At 34.8% G+C, this 22,253-nt stretch overlaps 1 protein-coding gene across 3 annotated transcripts in view; it reads right to left on the minus strand.

Annotated features, from left to right (window-relative positions):
* The window catches only part of CADM2 (cell adhesion molecule 2), a 1,068,825-nt gene that overhangs the window by 239,651 nt on the left and 806,921 nt on the right, over positions 1-22,253 (minus strand). For all 3 annotated transcript variants that reach the window (XM_004272650.3, XM_033433369.2, XM_033433368.2), the window contains one exon: positions 6,331-6,480. In XM_004272650.3, coding sequence (XP_004272698.1) covers positions 6,331-6,480 — 150 coding nt within the window. The remainder of the gene's footprint in view (positions 1-6,330; positions 6,481-22,253) is intronic.

Genomic DNA, 22,253 nt, shown 5'->3' on the forward strand with positions numbered 1-22,253 from the left:
TGGTCCGGGGACTAAGATCCCACAAGCTGCGCAGCATGGCCAAAAAAAATATAAAAAATATTGTAAAAAGTAGTAATATTAGTGAAACCTAGCCTCTCTAAAATATAATATCAAGTATGCAAGTAATGCTGAATTCTAAAATGTTCAAACACTAAAATTTGCTGATCATGTTCAGACACATATTTGTAGCTTTGAATGTCAAAGTTCCAAATCCTGACACTGTTATAGATACCACATAATGAATACAGTTTATAGTGTACATGATTATCTTTATGTTTTTCCTAAAGTTGCTGGACTTTAGCACAAAGAGATAAAGGTAGTAATCATATAATGTACAACTGAAAATTTTGCTTATGCTTAGTATGAATTTACAATAATGGCTTTATCATTAGCAGATTAAGTAAAAGCAAGTTATTTCTTTAAGAAATCTAATAGCACACAGTTTAACATGTATGTTAAATTTGAGGAATATAACATTGAAAAAAAGTAATCTGTTTTGGAAAGGTGCTGCATTGTTGCAACTTATTTCTCCCCAAAAGAAGCAATTCAATGGAAGGTAGTTGTGAACATAGAGTGACACAAGGTTTTTGATAGAAATTATCTTTACTGAAAATTAGACAGGGAGAAATATCTATTTATGCTTGGTAAGTTGTGCTGGTTACTTTCTGCTTATCATTCCAGATCCATTATCTTCCCTGCTATTTTCCCTGGGAGACTAAACTACCTAGGATTCCTTGACCTATGGTTTCCATTTGGGCTCAGCCCATGGAAGTCATTGATAAGACATCAAAAGGTAAGAGGAAAAAGAAGTCAATTTACATATTTCCACACATCCTTCTTCCTAACCAGTCTCAGCTTCTAACCAGAAGTCTTCTTCCAAAACTTAGCTTTAGTTCCTTCTGTCACCCTTTCAGAGGCAAGGATGGTTTCCCACTGCAGCTAGCTCCTGGGTGCTGCATCATCTTGACATGTTTCCTTAATTATGCCTGTACACCTGTAAATAGTGTGTTCATACTTCATTAACTCGAGTGTATCGTTTATTTCCTAATGGGAACCTGATTCCTACTCATTTAATATGGATGCCTTTGCTAGCAAGTCTGTTATTACAATAAAAATGAAATTATTAAAATATGAGATGTGTTCAGGAGATCTATCATTGAGATGGTAACTTTGGAGTAAAGACCGAAAAGAAGTGATACTTTCCACAAGAAATGTAAAAAACAATAAAAATCCAAAAAGCAATAAAATGAAGTCCTTATCAGAATGGTATAGCATGAAATGGATTAGGCTTGTCTTAAGAAAACTTGGGTCTCATCATCATTTTGTCACTTACTACTCAAGTCATTCAAATTTGCAAACCTCGGTTTCTTCATATACAAAATGGGAATACCGACCATACAGGGTTATTGTGAATCACAATGAGAAAAGGTAACCATGTTGAAGTTATTTAAAAATTATAGAGTATGGAGTAAGTTGTCATCACTTATTTCACGTCTTTAGTGTAACCTATACATGATTTATTTATTTATTTTTTTAAGAAAGCAGAAAGAAGGGTAATATTGACCACTTTAACACTGCTTTACTGAGTTAATCTTTACTATTTTAAAGACTGTCACATTGATTGAAACTAGTTGTGGAGAAAGAAGCTGTCAGGTGGCACTGGCTGGCATGAAGCCAAGAGAACTTGTACCTCCATTTCAGGTTCATCTCGTTTTTCTTCTCTTTATCACTGCTTGTCCTAGGACACGTTATTCATGTTCCTCCTCTCCCATCATCCCCAGTATTGATGTAAAATTATCAGCAGAATAATTGGATAATTAACACCAGCGGTTTTTTTTTTTTTTTTTTGGTTATGCCCTTAATAAAATTTTATTTTCGTTCCTTCAGGAATAAAATTTCCTTCAAGAAATTCTTGAGAATCATTGAAGCATAATGCAAAAAAGCAAAACTACTATAAAGTAGTAGCATCACAAAACGTTATGTATTTTACATTTTTATACAAAAACACATACAAGCACACAGAGATATGTCTGTTAAATGCATATACTATGCACTCCTGGAGATGTTTGTACAAAGTATTTTCTGTCAATAATAGGAAGGAATTGAAGTGTTCTTTCCTGAGCATTAAGTGATCAGATTGTACTACTTCAATTGTTTTTTCCCACACCGGCAGAGAAACAAACACAATGACCTAATTGATTTTTTTAAAACTTCTATTGCCAAATACCACACAGCATTCATGTGGTGTTTCAGTGAACTCGACTCCCTACTCTCCCTGTCTCCCTATACCCACTCTATCCCAAGTGCTTACCTACTAGTTATAACAAGATACGGTAAAATCTGTGTAAAAAGAAAGAGAAGAGGGCCATAACAAGTGGCTACATTTGCTCTAGGTCCCTCTGACCCATAAGAACCTGTAAATCTTCCTCTTGATTTTTATTTTCTATTTAGATTTGCAGTTTCTTAAGTGTTATAGAAGAAGTCTTCATACAAAAACTATGCAGAAATGAAATGGAGTTGTAATTGAATATCTGCTTCATAGGTTAATGATTTCTGGTTTTCAGGTGCAAACAACAAAGTAGATAGAGAAATTGTTAAAAATGCAATTCTGATCCAAAGACTAGAACATCTGATTTGGTGGGATATTGATGAGCCCCTTTTATTTCTCTGCCAGTTGGTGTCAGAAGCAGAATTAGAAGTCAGATCTGACTCCCTGTCTCCTAGGCTACAATGTCGCCATTAAATCTGTGAAATTTAAACAGTAAAATTTCATTTATTGAATATTTGATACATTTTAATGATAACTTGGGGTTTTCTCCGTTGGAAAATGCATATTCTACAGCCAAGGCTGGAATTGGACAAGGTCTATTTTGGCATCTAAAGAGTGAGTCATCATCTAGAACTGTGCTTTCCAAAACAGTAACCACACATGGCTTTTGAGTACTTGAAATATGGACAGTGTGACTAAAAAAACAAATTTTTAATTATTTTAAAATTAACTTATGTATCCACACATGACTGCTGGCTACAGAACTGTTTTGCAGATATAGAACATTGCCATCATCACAGAAAGTTCTGTTGGGCAGTGCTGACTATAATGTATCCCTCTGTCTTACTGTATATACACCTTCAACAGTTTGAAAATAACTGATGCTCTTTAACTAAAAGGCAGTTGCCAAGATCAAAGGCAGAGGCCACTTGGGTTATATTTAAAGTGACCTGGTGCCCGGACACCTTTGTTCTCAGGGGCATTCTAGTTAAAACTAACATAGGCCAACCTGGATTCCAATCCCTTCATTACCAGTCATTCGCTGAACATCTGTGGACAAATTTTCCTTGAGTGTTTGACTCTCAATTTCTCCAGTTGTAAATGGAGAAAGCTACTGATCACATTAAATGTGCTCAAGGTAGCAAAAGCCTGAATTCACTGCCCTCCTCTTTATTTCACCTGAATAAAAAATATTACAATATTAGCTTCACTTTAGCCAATTACCCCCAGACACCTATCTCCCTTGTGAAGAAATTCCTGAATATTCACATTTAACCTCCTTGAGAGAAACTCCTAAGAAAAGGGGTTCCGCTTAAGTCTCCTTTAGCTGATCATCAACTGCCTACTCACAGCATGCTTTTCTTTTGTTCCAAGTAAACAACAAAGGCTTTTCCAGTTCTAGGTGAATCAGTGGGCCACCATCCTGAGATACTTGTTCAGCCCTTACAGCCAGAACCCTCAGAGACCTGGGTCTCCAGAGAGCATGAAAGGCTACTCAGAATGCCTTTTGGGACTCCTAGTGGCAACAGTAATATCAATGAGAAGCACCTGTTTTGTTGTTCTGGCTAGCTCGCTCCCTCCTTCCCTCCCTCCCTCCTTCCTTCCTTCTCATTACTCTATGTCGGTACAAAAATTAAAGTTCAGGGGTACAGAGCTCTGGTGAGAACTGACTTGCTAAACCCAAAGCTTCTCAACCTCGGCTGTATTTTACAATCATTTGAGATGCAATTAAAACACTGTGATACTGCACATGCCTGAAAGATTCTGTTTGGAAAGCTCCTGAGATCAACTGGCAACACAATGTGAGATAGAAATAAGAACAGAGCTATGGATAAAGCTGTTAACAGTAGCAGCCACCTGTAGAAGTTTGTGCAATCCGTGACACAGACAACCCTTTCGTTTTCTCTATTGTTCTCCTGAGCAGTTGGCAACTTGCACAACACATAAGTGTTACTCTAGTGATGTTAACTCACACTTAGTTTCTGCACTTAGGCTCTGGCACAATTTAGCACATTTGTTTGCTCGAGATAAGCCTTAAGATTGAGGAGGGCTAGGCAGGTACATGCAGACAAAAATACAGTATGAGGAAAATTGTGATATGAAATCCTTAAAATAAAATGCTTTTATTTTCAAATAAAATACTAGATTTGTAAAGAATTTGTTTCGAGAAAGCCCCTCTTTTCTGAAGGATAATCATGGTGAGAAAAACCCATCATGTTATATCTGGGATATTTAGCAATCTCCCTGTATCTTTACACTGCTACAAAATACTAGATACATCTGATCATATGAATTGTTGAAGCATGCATTTGCTTTATTTCATTTTTTCTTTCCTTATTGCCTTAACAGGTTAGAGTTATGCTGTAAAAAGCTAGTCTGTGTGTGTGTGTGTTTGTGTGTGTATAGTATAACAGGTTTCTATTTTTGATATTAGACTTTTTCTAATTCTATTGTGGTTCTAATAATCAGTTGCAACAGAATAACAAAAAGCATTGAATAAAGAAACCTTTCATAAATGGCAAACTAACATGTTTGTTCCTTCACAAGTCCCTGGTTTGGTTCCTTGTCATGTAGTGGAAGGGATCCTTGACAGTGATGTCCCTCAAATGCAAGGGTTTGAAAATAAAAGCATTTTTTTTAAAGATTTCATATCACGATTTTCCCATACTGTCTTTTTGTCTGCATTTACCTGCCTAGCCCTCCTCAGTCCTAAGGCTTATCTCGAGCAAACAAATGTGCTAAATTGTGCCAGAGTCTAAGTGCAGAGGCTTAGCGTGAGTTAGCATGACTAGAGTAACCCGTACGTGTTGTGCAAGTGACAACTGCTCAGGAGAACAATAGAGAAAACGAAAGGGTTGTCTGTGTCACTGATTGCACCAGCTTCTACAGGTGGCTGCTACTGTTAACAGCTTTATCCATAGCTCTGTTCTTATTTCTATCTCACATTATGCTCCCAGTTGTTCTCAGGAGCTTTCCAAACAGAATCTTTCAGGCATATGCAGTATCACAGTGTTTTAATTTCATCTTAAATGATTGTAAAATACAGCTGAGGTTGAGAAGCTTTGGGTTTAGCAAGTCAGTTCTCACCAGAGCTCTGTATCCCTGAGCTTTAATTTTTGTACCTACATAGAGGAATGAGAAGGAAGGAAGGAAGTGAAGGAGGGAGGGAGGGAGGGAGGGAGGGAGGGAGCTAGCCAGAACAACAAATGCTAGCATTCCTAACCCTCTGTCATAGTTAAGTTTATGTGTCAACTAATTAGGCCACAGAATTAAGACCATGCTGAATAGCTATTATACAGATATTTATATCCTATATAATTTAAACTTACCTAAAGCAACAGCTCCATATTTTCACTACAGTTTATGAACTCATTTTCTCCCAATGTTTATAACAATGGATGACGGCTTAGAAATTCAGTATACATTTTTAGTTGTTTGCTTGAATTATATAACATAAATTGCCTTAGTTCTCTAAAAATGTTTAATCAAAATCTATCATCCAATTAGAAAGCCCAGTTAATCACTGAAGTCCAACTCAACTTGTAAATACAGCTTCTTACTTAATTTCAGTTTATTTTGGAAACATGGAGTAACTTAAACTTATTATTGGAATCATTTCTGTAAGTCTTACTTTCAAACTGAATTCATGAGAAAGCACAGAACTTTCCAAAATCATAAAGTGTCTTCTAAATATTTTAACTAAGAGTAATAAAAATAATATATCCTATTGCCAGGAGTGAGGGAAAAAATAATCTATACGAAAGGCATCTACAAGAAAACAAAATCATGTGATATCTTGAGAGAAGATAATTGTTAAGAGAAGGCATAAAACTATTTTTGAAACAGAATTAGAACTGTTTATTTTATTAAAAAGTTGACACAGGTTATCTTTAGTGTTTATGACTTACAAACTAAAGTATTTAATATTTAACATGTTTAAGTACAAGCAGCAGCAGTTTGGTAATCAAAAGGAATAATTTGAATCATCTCAGAAAAATAAATTCATTATAATTAGGATATTTTAGAATATGATTAAAACATTTAAAAGAAAATGTATTCACCTTTCTTGTCATCAAAGTACAGAGTCTGTTGAGCTGGATTTGACCACTGGAGGGAGGTGTTATCATTTTGATCAACCCTGCAGGTCAAAATTGCAGTTCCACCTTCAACAACTGTTACGTTCTGTGTGAGAGGAAACTGTCCTTGGCTGCCTAAAAGGGGATTAAAGAAAAGGTTGATTAAAAGAAAGTTCTAAAATGATTAACTTCCCAAGAGCTATATGGACTTAACTCCTCATTCCAAGTAAAATTTAAAACAACCAAACAACAGCAAAACTATATATTACAAAAAGGCAAAACATAATTGAAAACCCTTAATCAGAAGACGACAATTTGACATACCATTAGGATTCCTTTATATTCCCTCACATGCTCCAGAAAAGCTTCTTCTCCTCCTAGGCACACATGAAGATTTATATTTAAATAGTAACATGATTATCATTAATTTCCCTTGGCCTTGCATTAATTATATGGTGCTACACCTGGTTATCTTTGAAGATAATAATTTTGGATGAATTGAACTCTTTAAAAGCAGCAGAAGAAACAGGTAAAATAGTTTCCTTGTAGCTTTTATAATCCTGAATAAAGCCTATAAAATATGAATACTAGAACTTTAGATTCAATTTCTGATAGAAGAAATAAAAAAAGAATCCTATTTCACCAGGGTTTCTTGTAGACGTAGCTGTTTTGAGAAATACAAAATGTGCTGGAGAAAACAATGTAAGTATTCTTCAAAAAGTGTTCATCTTATAGAATATCCATCAAAATCTTAAAGTGATTACTCTAGCCCAGGAGATAGAGACAATATTCTTTTTTGTTCCTTTCTGTAGTTTCCTGATGTTTTTTCCAATGCATATATATTTCTTTTATAAATCAAGGAAAAATGTATCTATAAATGACCATTGTCAATTTGGATATCATTAGAATGTAATCAATTCTATCTTCCTAAGTGTTATACTAATTTATTAAAGTAATTCATGTAATAACATTACTTAGTAAAAGCACTTCTAAAGTTAAAACAAAATTCTTGCACACAGCAACATAATATGTAAATTTCACTGCAGCAAGATGATCTGGAGATGAACTCTGCAAAGTCTGATAACAACTATCAACATGGGTAAAAAAAATGACTTTCTAAAGCCAGGTTAAAATACTATTATGGGAGCAAGGTAGTTTATTAAGTCAAGGATAATTTACATATGCAAGAACATTATGATAACTTAATCACACCCATGAAATATATTTTCCTTTTCTTCTTTAGTTTTGTAATGATTCTGTCATTACTACAAGCACCACCTGAGGTTATGCTGGAGCTATTGGCATAAAGAATCTTATTACCAAAAAGCCCGTTGATTGGCACCATAAGAGAGAGAAGAGCCTGAAGGGGAAAATTTCTTTCCAGACCTAAATGACACAAGCACAGAGGTTCATGACCACGTTATATAATTAAGCCTATCAAGTATAAAAATCTGCTATCAGTAGCTTTGTCTCCTCAGTGCCAACCTCTTAGAGTCACTATGGCAACTCCCCAGGATATCTCCCTGTAATCTTTAGGGTGGAGTTTTTAAATTGAGGTTAGGCAATGTCTGGAATAAACTCTTTGATAGTTGACTTCAAAGTCAACGGGAGCCAGAATGGGATGTGTTTTGCCTTCAGCTCAGAGGTGACCTCTAGCAGGGAAACATGGAGAACTATCAATCTTGTGAAGTGAGGTGAGGTGAAAAACCACATCAGAGAAAACATGAGCTGAAACAGAAGGAAGGAGTAATTACCAAAGATATCAGATTAGCAGCTCATAAATATGAAGCTCAGAATGTTTTTAAGATATTTTGCTTAGGTGCCCAGTTATTGACATAATGCATAAACTGAGCAATCTAGGAGAGGAGGGGATCCTTTAAGTAATAAAAAGCACATAACTGCTAATAAATACACATAGTTCATCCCAGATGACAATTTGACTATCAACTGGTACATAAATAATACTGTCTGCTTCTTTAAAGTGGAAAAAGAGCAGTGATGCTTGCAACAATTTTATCCACTACATTTGCAAAATAATTTTCAAAACATCCCCATAAGAAAATATTATCCTTCTCATTTCACAGATGGGTAAACTGACACTGGGTGGTTAAGTGAATTTTCCATGGTGAAACAGAGTCAATGAACCAGTTGGAGTTTGTTCTGAAATTTCAACATTTTATTCGTATTTTTCCACAAAGGCTGCTGGGTCATATCACTACTTGTTTAAATGTGAATTAGACAACAATGAAAGGAAAAAAAAAAAGTACTCTTTTAAAAATGAAACTTTGAATTCATACCTAGCTGAACTATGTCCTCATAAATTTCAATTATAACATTAAAATCAAATAAGGGAAGATATCAATGTTAACTGCCCTTAAATATCTTATCCTATTTAGAACTTACATTTGATAATTATTTCTGTCTTTCCTTATTGGCCTATAGAAGAAACTAAAATTTGTTAGGGTGTTCTACATTCCAGGGACTCTGCAGACACTAGCACACCTAGACTTTGTCCTTCCAGGTAGGCGATTAGGACAGCTTCCTTCCATCTTCTCCCCACATGGATTCTGACTTCAGTTCCCTGGGACCTTGCAGCCTAAAATCCCTCCAGTCAAATAAATTAGTTTTTCCCAATAAAGAGCAAACTCATATGGAGAATTTACTAATCCTGAATACCCTTACGCTATGTAGTTTCCAAAATCAATTCAAAAGCCAGTGTTGTAGGCAGTCAAACTTCTTCTCAAAGCTTTGAACTGCCTTTTATTTCTGGTTTTAACCTGGAGACAGCATCAAGTTAGCTTCTACTTTTCTCTTTTAACTCCTCCTGGCTCAAAGTTGACAGGTTGTCATTTAATTCAATCTCAGAGAGTCTTTCTAAAGACATTACTAATTTTTCCAATTAGAAAAATTAGTAGGTTACAAAGTTAAGGATTCATCCTCAATGTATTCATCAAAAAAGTATTTTGGGGGCCCTACTACATGCCTTGCCTTGTATGAATCAACATCTGAAAGATGCAAAGAGGAAGAGAAACTTGCTAAGGAGCTTCTGCAAAATAATCAAAAACTAGGATAGAGTATGATGGCAAGGGAGAAGGCAGTCTAGGTGTAGTATAGTACTCATCTTGTTTACCATCAACAAGAATTTCTAAAATTCATTGATCATATCATTGAGGCTAATTTTATTTTATTTTATTTGGAGGTTCTTAGTCTTTTAATTTAAAAAAAAATTTTTTAGTTTTTTAACATCTTTATTGGAGTATAATTGCTTAACAATGGTGTGTTGGTTTCTGCTTTATAACAAAGTGAATCAGCTGTACATATACATATATCCCCATATCTCCTCCCTCTTGTGTCTCCCTCCCACCCTCCCTATCCCACCCCTCTAGGTGGTCACAAAGCACTGAGCTGATCTCCCTGTGCTATGTGGCTGCCTCCCACTAGCTATCTATTTTATATTTGGTAGTGTGTATATGTCCATGCCACTCTTTCACTTCTTCCCAGCTTAAACTTCCCTGTCCCCATGTCCTCAAGTCCATTCTCTAGGTCTGTGTCTTTATATCTGTCCTGCCTCTAGGTTTTTCAGAACCTTTTTTTTTTTAATTCCATATATATGTGTTAGCATATGGTATTTGTTTTTCTCTTTCTGACTTACTTCATTCTGTATGACAGACTCTAGGTCCATCCACCTCACTATAACTCAATTTCGTTTCTTTTTATGGCTGAGTAATATTCCATTGTATCTTCTTTATCCATTCATCTGTTGATGGACACTTAGGTTGCTTCCATGTCCTGGCTATTGTAAATAGAGCTGCAATGAACATTGTGGTGCATGACTCTTTTTGAATGATGGTTTTCTGAGGGTACATGCAGAGTAGTGGGATTGCTGGGTCATATGGTAGTTCTCTTTTTAGTTTTTTAAGGAACCTCCATACTGTTCTCCATAGTGGCTGTATCAATTTACATTCCCACCAACAGTGCAAGAGGGTTCCTTTTTCTCCACACCCTCTCCAGAATTTACTGTTTCTAGATTTTTTTGATGATGGCCATTCTGACTGGTGTGAGATGATACCTCACTGTAGTTCTGATTTGCATTTCTCTAATGATTAGTGATGCTGAGCATCCTTTCATGTGTTTGTTGGCAATCTGTATATCTTCTTTGGAGAAATGTCTATTTAGGTCTTCTGCCCATTTTTGGATTGGGTTGTTTGTTTTCTTGGTATTGAGATGCATGAGCTGCTTGTAAATTTTGGAGATTAATCCTTTGTCAGTTGCTTCATTTGCAAATATTTTATCCCATTCTGAGGGTTGTCTTTTCATCTTGTTTATGGTTTCCTTTCCTGTGTAAAAGCTTTTAAGTTTCATTAGGTCTCATTTGTTTATTTTTGTTTTTATTTCCACTTGTCTAGGAGGTGGATCAAAAAGGATCTTGCTGTGATTTATGTTACAGAGTGTTCTTCCTATGTTCTGCTCTAAGAGTTTTCTAGTGTCTGGCCTTACATTTTGGTCTTTAATCCATTTTGACTTTATTTTTGTGTATGGTGTTAGGGAGTGTTCTAATTTCATTGTTTTACATGTAGCTGTCCAGTTTTCCCAGCACCACTTATTGAAGAGGCTGTCTTTTCTCCATTGTATATTCTTGCCTGCTTTATCAAAAATAAGGTGACCATATGTGTGTGGGTTTATCTCTGGGCTTTCTATCCTGTTCCATTGATCTATATTTCTGTTTTTCTGCCAGTACCATACTGTCTTGATTACTGTAGCTTTGTAGTATACTCTGAAGTCTGGAAGCCTGATTCCTCCAGCTCCTTTTTTCGTTCTCAAGATTGTTTTGGCTATTCGGGGTCTTTTGTGTTTCCATACAAACTGTGAAATTTTTTGTTCTTGTTCTGTGAAAAATGCCATTGGTAGCTTGATAGGGATTGCATTGAATCTGTAGGTTGCTTTGGGTAGTATAGTCATTTTCACAATGTTGATTCTTCCAATCCAAGAACGTGGTATACCTCTCCATCTGTTTGTATCATCTTTAGTGTCTTTCATCAGTGTCTTATAGTTTTCTGCATATAGGTCTTTTGTCCCCTTAGGTAGGTTTATTCCTAGGTATTTTATTCTTTTTGTTGCAATTTTAAAAAGATCCTTCTTCTAGCTAAGCTCACCACCATCCCTGGTTTCAGAGGAGTCATTTGTTTTCAAACAAGTTTATGATGAGACCTAAAGGAAACACAACTTCCAATTTGGAACTGTAGAAGCTGGCTATTTTTCCAGGCAACCTATGGCCATCATTTTCCTCCTCCTTTCCTTGTATTTATTTCTTTTTATTTTTTGCATAAATATCAATCCCCCTTACTTGTTTCTAAGCTTATTAAAGGTCAGGTAACTAGGGCATCTTACTTACATTAGAATCATCTACATAGCTTAACATTCTGTACTGTGGTTAGAGCACTAGGCACTCACTGTACAAAATTAAAGCATCCCTTGGAGGAATTGCCAGCATTTGTAGGGGAATTTGTGACAATAGGATGATTACAGTAACTCAAGTCTGCTGCATTTGTTCATGGTCAAAATGGAGGAGCAGAAGGAGAGACTAATTCCTCAATGAGAAAAAAAAATATGGAAAAATTAAATAATATAAGCCTTATCCGTATCATGTCTTAAAACATTTTTTGTAAAGTTCTGCTTAAAAATCTTAAGAGCTGTACATAAGATATAACAGATGGTGATCTAGAACAGACATATTGAATACCATTGTCAGCTCCCAAAATGGGACACAAAAAGACAGACTGTGATAAATTTATGCTCCACAAGGGGAAAAAATCATAGAAAACACTAACTTGTTTTGAATATTAAGTATAATAATATATACTATATACCAAATATAATACTGAAGCCCTCTTAGGTAGATAGACCTCTGAGATGGAAAATATTTTATCTTCCATTCCTGCTCCAATTTCCCTTGCATCAACATCCATTTTAATAGTGCCCTTTTGTGTTCTCTCCTCCCTCAACCATCACTAAGCCAGCAGTAAATATATGAAAAATACAGCAAATCTTCACTGAGTATTCACAATATGCTAGGCACTATTCGAAGTGCATTTCCATTATCAATGATTTAATCTTCATGCCAACCTTGTCATCATCTCAATCTTGAAGACAGGGAACTGATAAACATTCAACAATGTGCCCAGAGTCACATGGCTAGAAAGTGTGGCAGCCAGGTACTCAACTTTTGCCCTCAGTCTTCAAACCTCACATGTGTAACCATATAGTCACTTTGAAAATAAAGTGAGCTAAATTCTGACTCAGTGGCTGTTATAAAAGAAACATATAGTTTGGAGTCAAACATTTCTAAGATGCATTTAGACCATTTATATATATTTTTAAATAAGCAAAGGAATATTTGAAATTCAAGTAAAAACAGTGATATGCTAGAGCCAACTGACACCAGCTCAACTGGTGAGAGAGTCAACTGACTGCAGGTCTTCTCCCTTTATGCTCAGTGATGACATAACTTGGTAGCTTGAAACTGACCACACTTGGAGTATTTTCACCATGGTAACTGGCTTACAACGCAAGTCAATGTTTTCCTACAGACCCAGTGGTTAAACGTTTACAGAACACCACTGAAAAAGCCACTCTCAATGCTTTTTGAGGGGGCTGTTACATACATTTTTAGCATAAAGTTGTTTTGTTGTTGTTGTTATTGTTTTTTTCTGAAAAAACAATAAATTCTCTCCAATGCAGTATACTTCTGCTTTTGAAGTTCTTTTTCTTCTTATTGTCTCTTCTTTGTTTTCTTTCCTTTTTCCTCATATCACTTTCCAACAGTCTTTTTCCCCTCCCCCCCCACCATTCTCCCAATAAAATAAGCTCCCTTTTTCTCTGCTCCTGGACAGTAATCTTGAACTGCTAGGTTTTTTTAAATTTTTTTTTTAATTTTTATTTTATATTGGAGTATAGTTGATTTACAATGTTGTGTTAATTTCAGGTGTACAGCGAAGTGATTTAGTTATACATATACATACATCTATTCCTTTTCAGATTCTTTTCCCATACAGGTTATTACAGAGAACTGAGTAGAGTTCCCTGTGCTATATAATAGGTCCCTGTTGATTATACATTTTATATATAGTAGTGTATATATGTTAATCCCAACCTCCTAATTTATCCCTCCCCCCATTGAACTGCTAGTTTTTCTTAGGCTGCTGAGTTTACTCCTCTCTAACTAGCATCATTGGTTGAAAACCATTTAGGTCACTTTCAGTAATTATATGTAAATAATTTGCTAATTTACTGCTGTGAAAGACACTTTAATGAAGAATGATTGGTCAATATTTTGAAAAGATAGCTCTCCTGACCCTGCCTTTAAATAGTTGCCATTATTTCTTCAATGTTTCCACCTGTCATACACTTAGGAAAAGATTGGTTCAAACTTTGCTTTGTCTAGATTAGCAATTACCAAGTTCAAAATCAAGTGAACTGAAACTTGACTCCTGTTGACCTCAGTTAAGAGTTGTCTTTCCCTCACACGTTTCTTGCATGCCTTCCTGTCTGACCACCAAGAACCTAGCACACTGTCACACAGAACACAAAGAGACAAATCCTAAGATTATGACCACCTCAACCTTGGTGGCAGGCCGTGATGTGCCATTAGCATAGAGAAGCAATAAGAATAACAGTGAAGAGAGATATTTGAAGCCAGCAGTATTGTTGAAAGAGAGCAGGCAGGTGAAGATGCATGCTTGAACACTGATCCCAAAGCATGGCCCTGCTGCCATAAATGGTTTTATTCAAGCCTTGCTATCTCCTGAACGGATGATGAGTGAAAGCAATGGCTTTCTCCATCTCTTTTCCTATGCTAAAGATTAAATGTGGGCCACAACAGTGGATCAGTGCACACTGTGCATGAGTGCTTACTTACTAAGAGCAATAATCACCTGAGATATATCTAGACAGACAGGCAGAGGTTGAGGCTCTGCACATCTGAGAGGGAGTTAACAGTTAGTGATTTTTTCAGGGTAAATGATCAAATTTTGTGGGTTATTTGACAGGAACTGAGGACCTCATTATTTTTCCTTCCTGAAAATGAGCAAAACTTTCTCAAAGGAAGAACCAGATTTAAAAACAATGAATGGAAACAAGTAAGAACAAGATGTGAAGAGAATTTAAGATGCAGTTTTTCAATAAAAAAGGGTAAACTCCTCATGACATAAAAAATGCCACATATTTTGAGCCTTCCTTTTGGAATATATTTATACATAGCAGAAACTGTCAACTCAGTCTACAAAATTATTTAATTCAACAGAGGTATTGGCACCTGTTCAAATGGCATACATAATGTTTTGCTCTGTTTTAAATATTTTTGTGTTTGCTCAAGAACCCTATTATAAATGTAAAATACTGGTCTCATGTTAAGGTTCTCTTATTTTGGTTATAAAAAACCCAAATGCCAGATAGATTAGTAGACACAAAATAGGTTAAAGGTTCTTAAATATAAACCTCAACAAGAAATGAGAGAAATAGGTAACTCATTTTTAAATGAAATACAAAGATAGTCTATTATTATTTAGGGTTTTCCCTTCTACTATTCTCAGCTTTGTGCTTCTCTCTCTCTCTCTCTCTCTCTCTCTCTCTCTCTCTCTCTCATCTGTTCTATCATCTGGTTCGGGGCATTTACACAAAGAACCTGCATTTTAGAAAGTTCAAGATCATTCTTGTTGCTTAAATTAAAGTTTAAAAATATATCTAAATGCTCACACAGCATGCTATTACTTCCACTAAATTACTGAAGGCATTCTAAACAAATAACCTTCTAATGTGAAAGTTGTGGCTCAGTAGTTGTATGGACTGAAACACACATTGCATACTAAAGCCTATTGGTTTGAAAAGCACAAATGTCAATAATGGAGGCTTATAATTCTCAAGAGAACTACAATGCATGCTCTATCATGTGAGAAGGGAAATTAGAGGAAAAATTAAGACTGATAACTAAGTGCAAAATATTTCCACTTTTGGAATGTCCCTCTGTTCTTTCAAACACTTAAAATTCTCCAGCCATTTTTTCCTTTTATTCCAACTTTTAGGTTTGTCTGAAAAACTTTAAGTATTCTGTTTTCCTAGGCTACCACATACAATTTATTTTTCTTTGATTCTATTCCATCCTCTCAGATTCAGCTTGCCTTATAGAGTATAACACCTGCTATCCACCTTCTGTGCCACCCCTCTGCCCAGCCACTATAGAACATGGCCATCAGTTTGGTGCTGCTTGCCAGTTTCCATAGAGACAGGAAGTACTTTGGAGACCTGTGTTCCACTGCAACTGCCAGACCAATGCAGGGAAGAAACAAAGCTGGCAGGCTGTGGGTCTTGCAAGGCCAGGAAAGGTTGGAAGGACTTTTTCATCCTGATACCAAAGTGTAACAATGCCAAATTGGAAGCTTCAGCAGTTACAATCCCGTAGACTAGATCCTGTGTTCACTATGGCCATTGTGAGTGACCCATTCTGCTCCCAACTCCTGGAGCAGAAACTCTTGGGTACCCAAAGGCCAGTCCTAGTCCTTTGTTGGCTTCTGGTACATGACAAAAGGCTCTTTCAGATTTACAGTAGCTCCTACAGCTCCTGACCAAAGAATCATAATTCTCCTGTAGAAATTTCACCTCTCTTTCTCTTTTCCAGAATATGATAACATTTTCCTGGACACACATAGCAGACTAGGGAATTTATGAGATAACCACTGGATTATTCCCAACTGACCTACACAGTAACTGTAAGTAGGTGACCAGTTAACTACATAATATTATATCAAGACTAGTCACCATTTGCTGTGTTTATGATAGTATTTATAATTAGATTTATTTCTTGATTATCAGGATCAGAGCTGGCCCTACAGAAATTTGCAATACAGGTGAAAAGTAACATTTCATATGTGCCTTCCTTTGCATTTTAAAAATGTTTTTGTGTGATTGTATACCTCAGCCTTTTGTATTATAAATATTCCCAGCACATTCTTTCTACATAAAGTAGGTTTCTCTAATTTCTTCCATTAATTTTATATTGCTAAGCCATATCACAAAATGTGTTTTCTCTACATTACAAAATTCTAAGCTGCAGAGAATATTTATAAAATCCTGGGAAACATTGTTTTATAGCTGCTTTATGTTCTTTCTTAGTGATTATATTGCTTTATCATGTTTTAAAACATTATCTGATTAAGAAAATATTCCCAACATTTTTTTAACCTGTATCTGTACAAATTCAGTTCTTTATATTCTTAGCTTGTTTTTCTGCTTATTACCCTGCCAAAATGCATAATAAACAAAAGTTGTTTACATACCATGGACCTAGTGAACTAGATTAAATATAAACCTACCTAGCTTTATGGCCAAAATAGATTTTTATTTAAAAAAATTAAAATATATTTTGTTTTCATTAATTTATCTATATTTAATTCATTCCCTAACATGTTTTTTTTCTCAAAAATTCAAACAATAATTTCTTGAATGAGCACATACAATTTTTCAAGGAAAACGTGAATTCAATGAATTGTTCATGTTTATATTCACAAGGATTCTTTTCTTCCTATACAAATAAGATCTTCAAGTTTGTGATGTGGAAGAATAAAAAGCAAAGGAAATAATTTTAAAATGAAAAGGAAACTCTATGTCCTGCAAGGCAATATAAACAAATAATAGTGTTTTAAATTATTTCTATAACGTCGAAATAGGCTTACATGGTAATTATGATGTGTGCATTAAGTCATTTTATCTTTCCAGAATACTGTTTTCTGGGTGAATGAGCAAGACCTAGAACTGACTAGCTTTACTTGCTAACTGATAAACATTTGAGAGGCAGCCTTCCAGAGAAAAGAAATTTATGACCACAATCACAGTCTGGTTCACAGTGAAGCTCAATCACGTAACTAAATTCTAAACTGAGATGTCAACCTGGAGGAAATATTCTGGAAAGGAACACACAGATGGCAGGACTCTTCTGAAGACAGGGTGAGGAATATAGTGCTGAGCATACAATAATCAATCTTCTGGAGACAAAAAAAAAAACAAAAAACAATGGACTGTGACATAACTGTTTAAAATTGAAATCCCTGGGAAAATTTTCAATCTGATACTAAAAAGGGGGAAATTAATGCATATATTCTTGTTTTATTCAGTAGGTCTTAGAAGGTTGATATATTTTAAAAAAGCAAAAATATTGTATTATAGTACAACTTAAAATATTTTATAATCTCAAGGAAAATTAAAATTCCTAGTAACATTTCTAGGAACAAGTTAAATGGAATAAAAAGTTAGAAAATAAAGTATCATTAAATCTTAATTTCAAATATACAACTGTTTCAAATATACAAATATGACTAGCAAAATAAGGTAAAGATAGTGAGAAAAGTTATAAATTGAGAAAACATTAAGACTTCAATCTGGTTTTCATGCTAGTTTTCCTTAATTCAAATGAAAAAAATATATACCAACTCTTAATTGTTGCTTAATATATTGTTGCTAGTTAATGATTTGACATATGCAGTAGATATATTTTGGTAACATCTTTCTTTTGGATTGTAACACATCTATGCACACAATGCATGCATAAAATTATATCGACCATTTCAAGTTGCCTATATATTAATATTCTTTTCATGTATTATTCTCTGCAGAAAATTTAAATAATTGCATTGGTGTACTGAATAGAGATATTCATATAAAAGAGTGACACAGATGTCTGTTTGGATTATAACTCTTTGGATTATGGGATGTAATAAGGAATTTTGAGATGACATTGATGTAAGATACAGGTAAGAAAAAATGTGATATCAAACACATGTCATTTAATCATGTATAATCAGTTCACGTTAGGCATATGAATTATAAATATTGTTAAACAGAAAAAAACACAGGCCCAAAATGTCATCACTTGTGCTGAAGCCCAGGATACCAAACCTAGATTTAATACCTAACCTAATTGCAGTTTTGATCTTCAGAAACGTAGCCTTAATCAACCAGTTTGAAATTTTCCAGTCAGCACCAATGAGGTAATCTGTCACGTTGGCCTCTCCATCCTGCCACTCCCCAAAAGAAGAAGAGGTGATCTGCAGGTTAAAAATCATGCAGTTGCCCTTGTCCCCAAAAGAAGATGGCCTAGCCTAAGAAAAATCCTTTCATTAGTTTTGCTAATAGCTTTCTTGCCCCACCCTTCTTCCTATAAAAACTTTCTATTTTGTACTACCCCCTTAGAGTGTCATTCTTATTGATAGATGAGATGCTGCCCCATTCATGAATTGCCTAATAAAGCCAGTGAGATCTTCAAATTTACTCAAACATCGTTTACTAACATTATAAACATATACAATATTAATGCTTTCTGAAACCTATCTTTCCATTTGTAATGGATTTTGCCTATGAAAGATACTTCCATGACATTAATTTATTAGAATGTGCTTCACATGGTAGCTGCTGGAGATACAACTGTGAACAAGGTAGAAATGATGTAAAGTTCTATCTTTAGAGCTTACAGCCTAAAGATAGGCAGGAGAACAAGAAAACACAAACACATAAAGGGAAAAAGGTGTTGCTATTTCAGCTGAAAACCAAATAGGGAGAAAAAATCAGGCATTTAAAAAGTGATAGAGGATAAGAATGTTTGAGAGGGAACCAGTATTTCAAAAAGTAAATTAACTGATGTAAAGGTCCTGAGCCAGAGGCAGGAAAAAGGTTGGCTATTGAAGGAGCTGGGAAATGAAACAAACAAACAAACAAACAAAAATCAGTGAGTTTGGAGCATGAGGAGAAACAGATGAGATAACCCAAGATGAGGTAGAAAAGAAGGTTAAGGCAAATCATGCAGGGTTTTTTATATCATAATAAGGAGCTGACATCTATTCTACATGCAATCACATTGAAGGAAGCCATTGAAGGAAGTTCCATGACTCAACATACATTCTCAGAAGATACAATTTTTCTGCTACTTAATCATTATCTTTAATTCAAGGATTTTTAATCTCAGAGATGAATCCCTGTAAAAGTTGTGTTTACAATCAAGAACCTTACTGAGAAAATATCAAAGAATCCATGAAATCATGGGGATTTATTGTAAAGATAACCAACCTCTTGGTATTTTTTATTCTACACTGTAAATAACCTTCTAGTAAATGAAAACCCATATTTTACTGACTTGAGCTTATACTAAAACAAGATTGTTACCCATATTTCCATATAACCCCTACTCTTTGATAGAGTTTATTACTTACTTCCACACCAAAATGTCATTGCCTTGAGAAGTTTCTTTAATTAATAATGGAGGACTTCCATTTGTTTTTAAAACTGCAATAGCTATCTGGGAGAAAGGAAAGTATTGCTGGTAAACTATCTATGGATGTAAATATTATGTTTAAAACAGTTTTCTTTGTTTCAAAGATATATTTCCCTGAGTGGATAGCAATACTATGCTATCAAATAAATAATGAATTCCTGAAAGGCAACAAAAGTGAGGTAACAAAACATTTGAGTTTTTCTCCTGTATAGGACTGCATTTTATAAACTTTATAAAATAATTCATCTGACTAATATAGAAGTAAGTGTTTTCTTTTCCAATAACTGAAATTTTATGCCCAAGGTAACCATTGCTATATAAACCTGAGACATGTTGAAAGTCCTTGATAGCAGAGGTAGAAACATATCACTTTTCATTCTCTAACGAGCATAAGGTATTCCCTGGGACATAGTGGACACATATTTTTGAACACATGAACACTGTGTTCAAAATGATGTCACCTTAATTATTTAAGTGTTGATCAATATGCAGTAACTTATGAATCAACTTGGAATATTCCCTAAGGAACAAGCTCCCTTTTGAAAGTAAAATGTAATAACAGTGGTTAATAGGGTATGTTTCTCACTGTTTGATCATTTCTGAATGCACAAAGATTTCATTAATGTTGATTTCACCCATCTTGTCCATGTTTACATGCTTTGATGTTCAAGTCCTTTGTAAGTGCCACATTATATCTAGGGGAACATTGCCCTATGAGAGCAAGTGGAAACTGCTATGGGAAAACATTAAAATGAAACTTGATACTTTGTATAGATTTGTACAGATAACTCAGCTCAAAGAATTATATTTTTGATTAGGCAGAGAAGGAATTAATACCATCTTCTCATATCCTTTTGGGTTGGTGTACTATACTTTTAACCTGTTAATTTGAAAACTATAATAAATTGAATTGTGTTTAGTGGAAATTATTAAATTTAAACTTTGATAAAATAAATTGAGATGGAATTTTAAAATATTTCATCTAACTCCTTTAAGTTTGAACAATGTTCTGGAGATATGGTTGCAAAATGATAACTGGAAAAATATATATCCATAGCAAAACCAATGGTCTCTTCACTACAGTGTTGGAAAGAAAGGGTTTACACATGGTTCTTGGTCTCTTCTCTAGTCTCAGGAAATCCTAAAGAGTTGACTCTCGGTTGAATCATCTTTTCTGTTCAAGGAATTCATGGGTGTAAACTGGATCTAAAATAAATGAGTTGCTATGTACTGGACTAAGCACCTGCATTTCACTGTCAAGGTTATTTATTGAATAATGTATTATCTGTATTGATTAGATGACCTTGTAACAGAGAATGGGAACTGACGACATAATCCTGAGAAGGCTGTGTGACTAACAAGCCATAAAAGCTGAATGGATTCCGGAGCTGGAGGCTTCTCTGAGATGAGGGAGTGGATACCAACTCAGTCTAGTCTTGGGTAAGGAGTGACTGTGCACATTCAGAAGCATTTTAGGGAGTCACAAAGCTTCTGCTAGTTCTTGGCATCCCTGTATCACCTATCTTGTGACCTTCGGGTAAACTTGATGTTGGATAAAGCTTCTTGAGTCTCATGGGCATTATCATAATATATGAAACCAAGAATTATGCTGCTGTTCTACCAAAGTGGGCATTGCAACCATAACATCAGATTAACAAAAAAACAACATTTATGCATAGCCTATCTGCGGAAATAAAGGCTCTTCCAATAAGAGCAGTCACATTATTCATGCTCAAAACTATTCCTAGTTGTCTTATGTCCTTTCCATATCAGATTGGAGCTAAATAGATTATGACATATTTCATGAGTTCTATATACGATTTAAGCAACAGATTTTTATTTCAAAATCCTAATCTTACATGCTTTGATAGATATGAAACCAAAGATGTGTGCTATAATAGACAGATGGATAGATTTAGAGATGCAGCTTTCTCTTTATATATATATATATGTATATATATATTTATATATATATATAAAACATGCTATATCTATAAATGACATATTACAGTGATATCTATTATTCATAATAGCTGATTCATCTCATTGCTCAAGTTTAAATATCTATTGAGTGTTATGTTTTCAAAAATTTTAATAAATCATTGGACTTACAATAATTTATCAAAAATTTTCAAACGTAGGACACTGCATTTGAAACATGAGGACACAGACTCAAAGGGCAATTGTAAAAAGTTCCAAGGGGTTGGGGTATTGGCAGCAACATGGGAATAAGTGTAGACTTTTAAATGCAACTACGTTCAAAATGGCAAGTATATGTGTATGTGTGTTAAAATTAATAATTACATTTAATAACAATTCACTAAATTCACTTTTGGAACTATAATCCCAATTCTCATTATTGGAATCACTGACCAGCTAATCTTAAAGTTACCTATACAGATGATCTTATGAAAGAAAAAGTGATACATGCTTTTTCCAACAAACTTTTTCTCACTGAGAACAGCAATAGCCAACTCCTCCAGTTTAACGGTCAAATCTCTCTAAGCAAAGTTTAAATGCATGGAATCCATCATTACTCAAAATGATCTAATTAATGATAAAGTGATCCAATAAACTGCTATTTGTTAGAATTTGA

This window comes from Orcinus orca, chromosome 5 (assembly GCF_937001465.1).
Source record: "Orcinus orca chromosome 5, mOrcOrc1.1, whole genome shotgun sequence".
Classification (NCBI taxonomy): Eukaryota; Metazoa; Chordata; class Mammalia; order Artiodactyla; family Delphinidae; genus Orcinus; species Orcinus orca.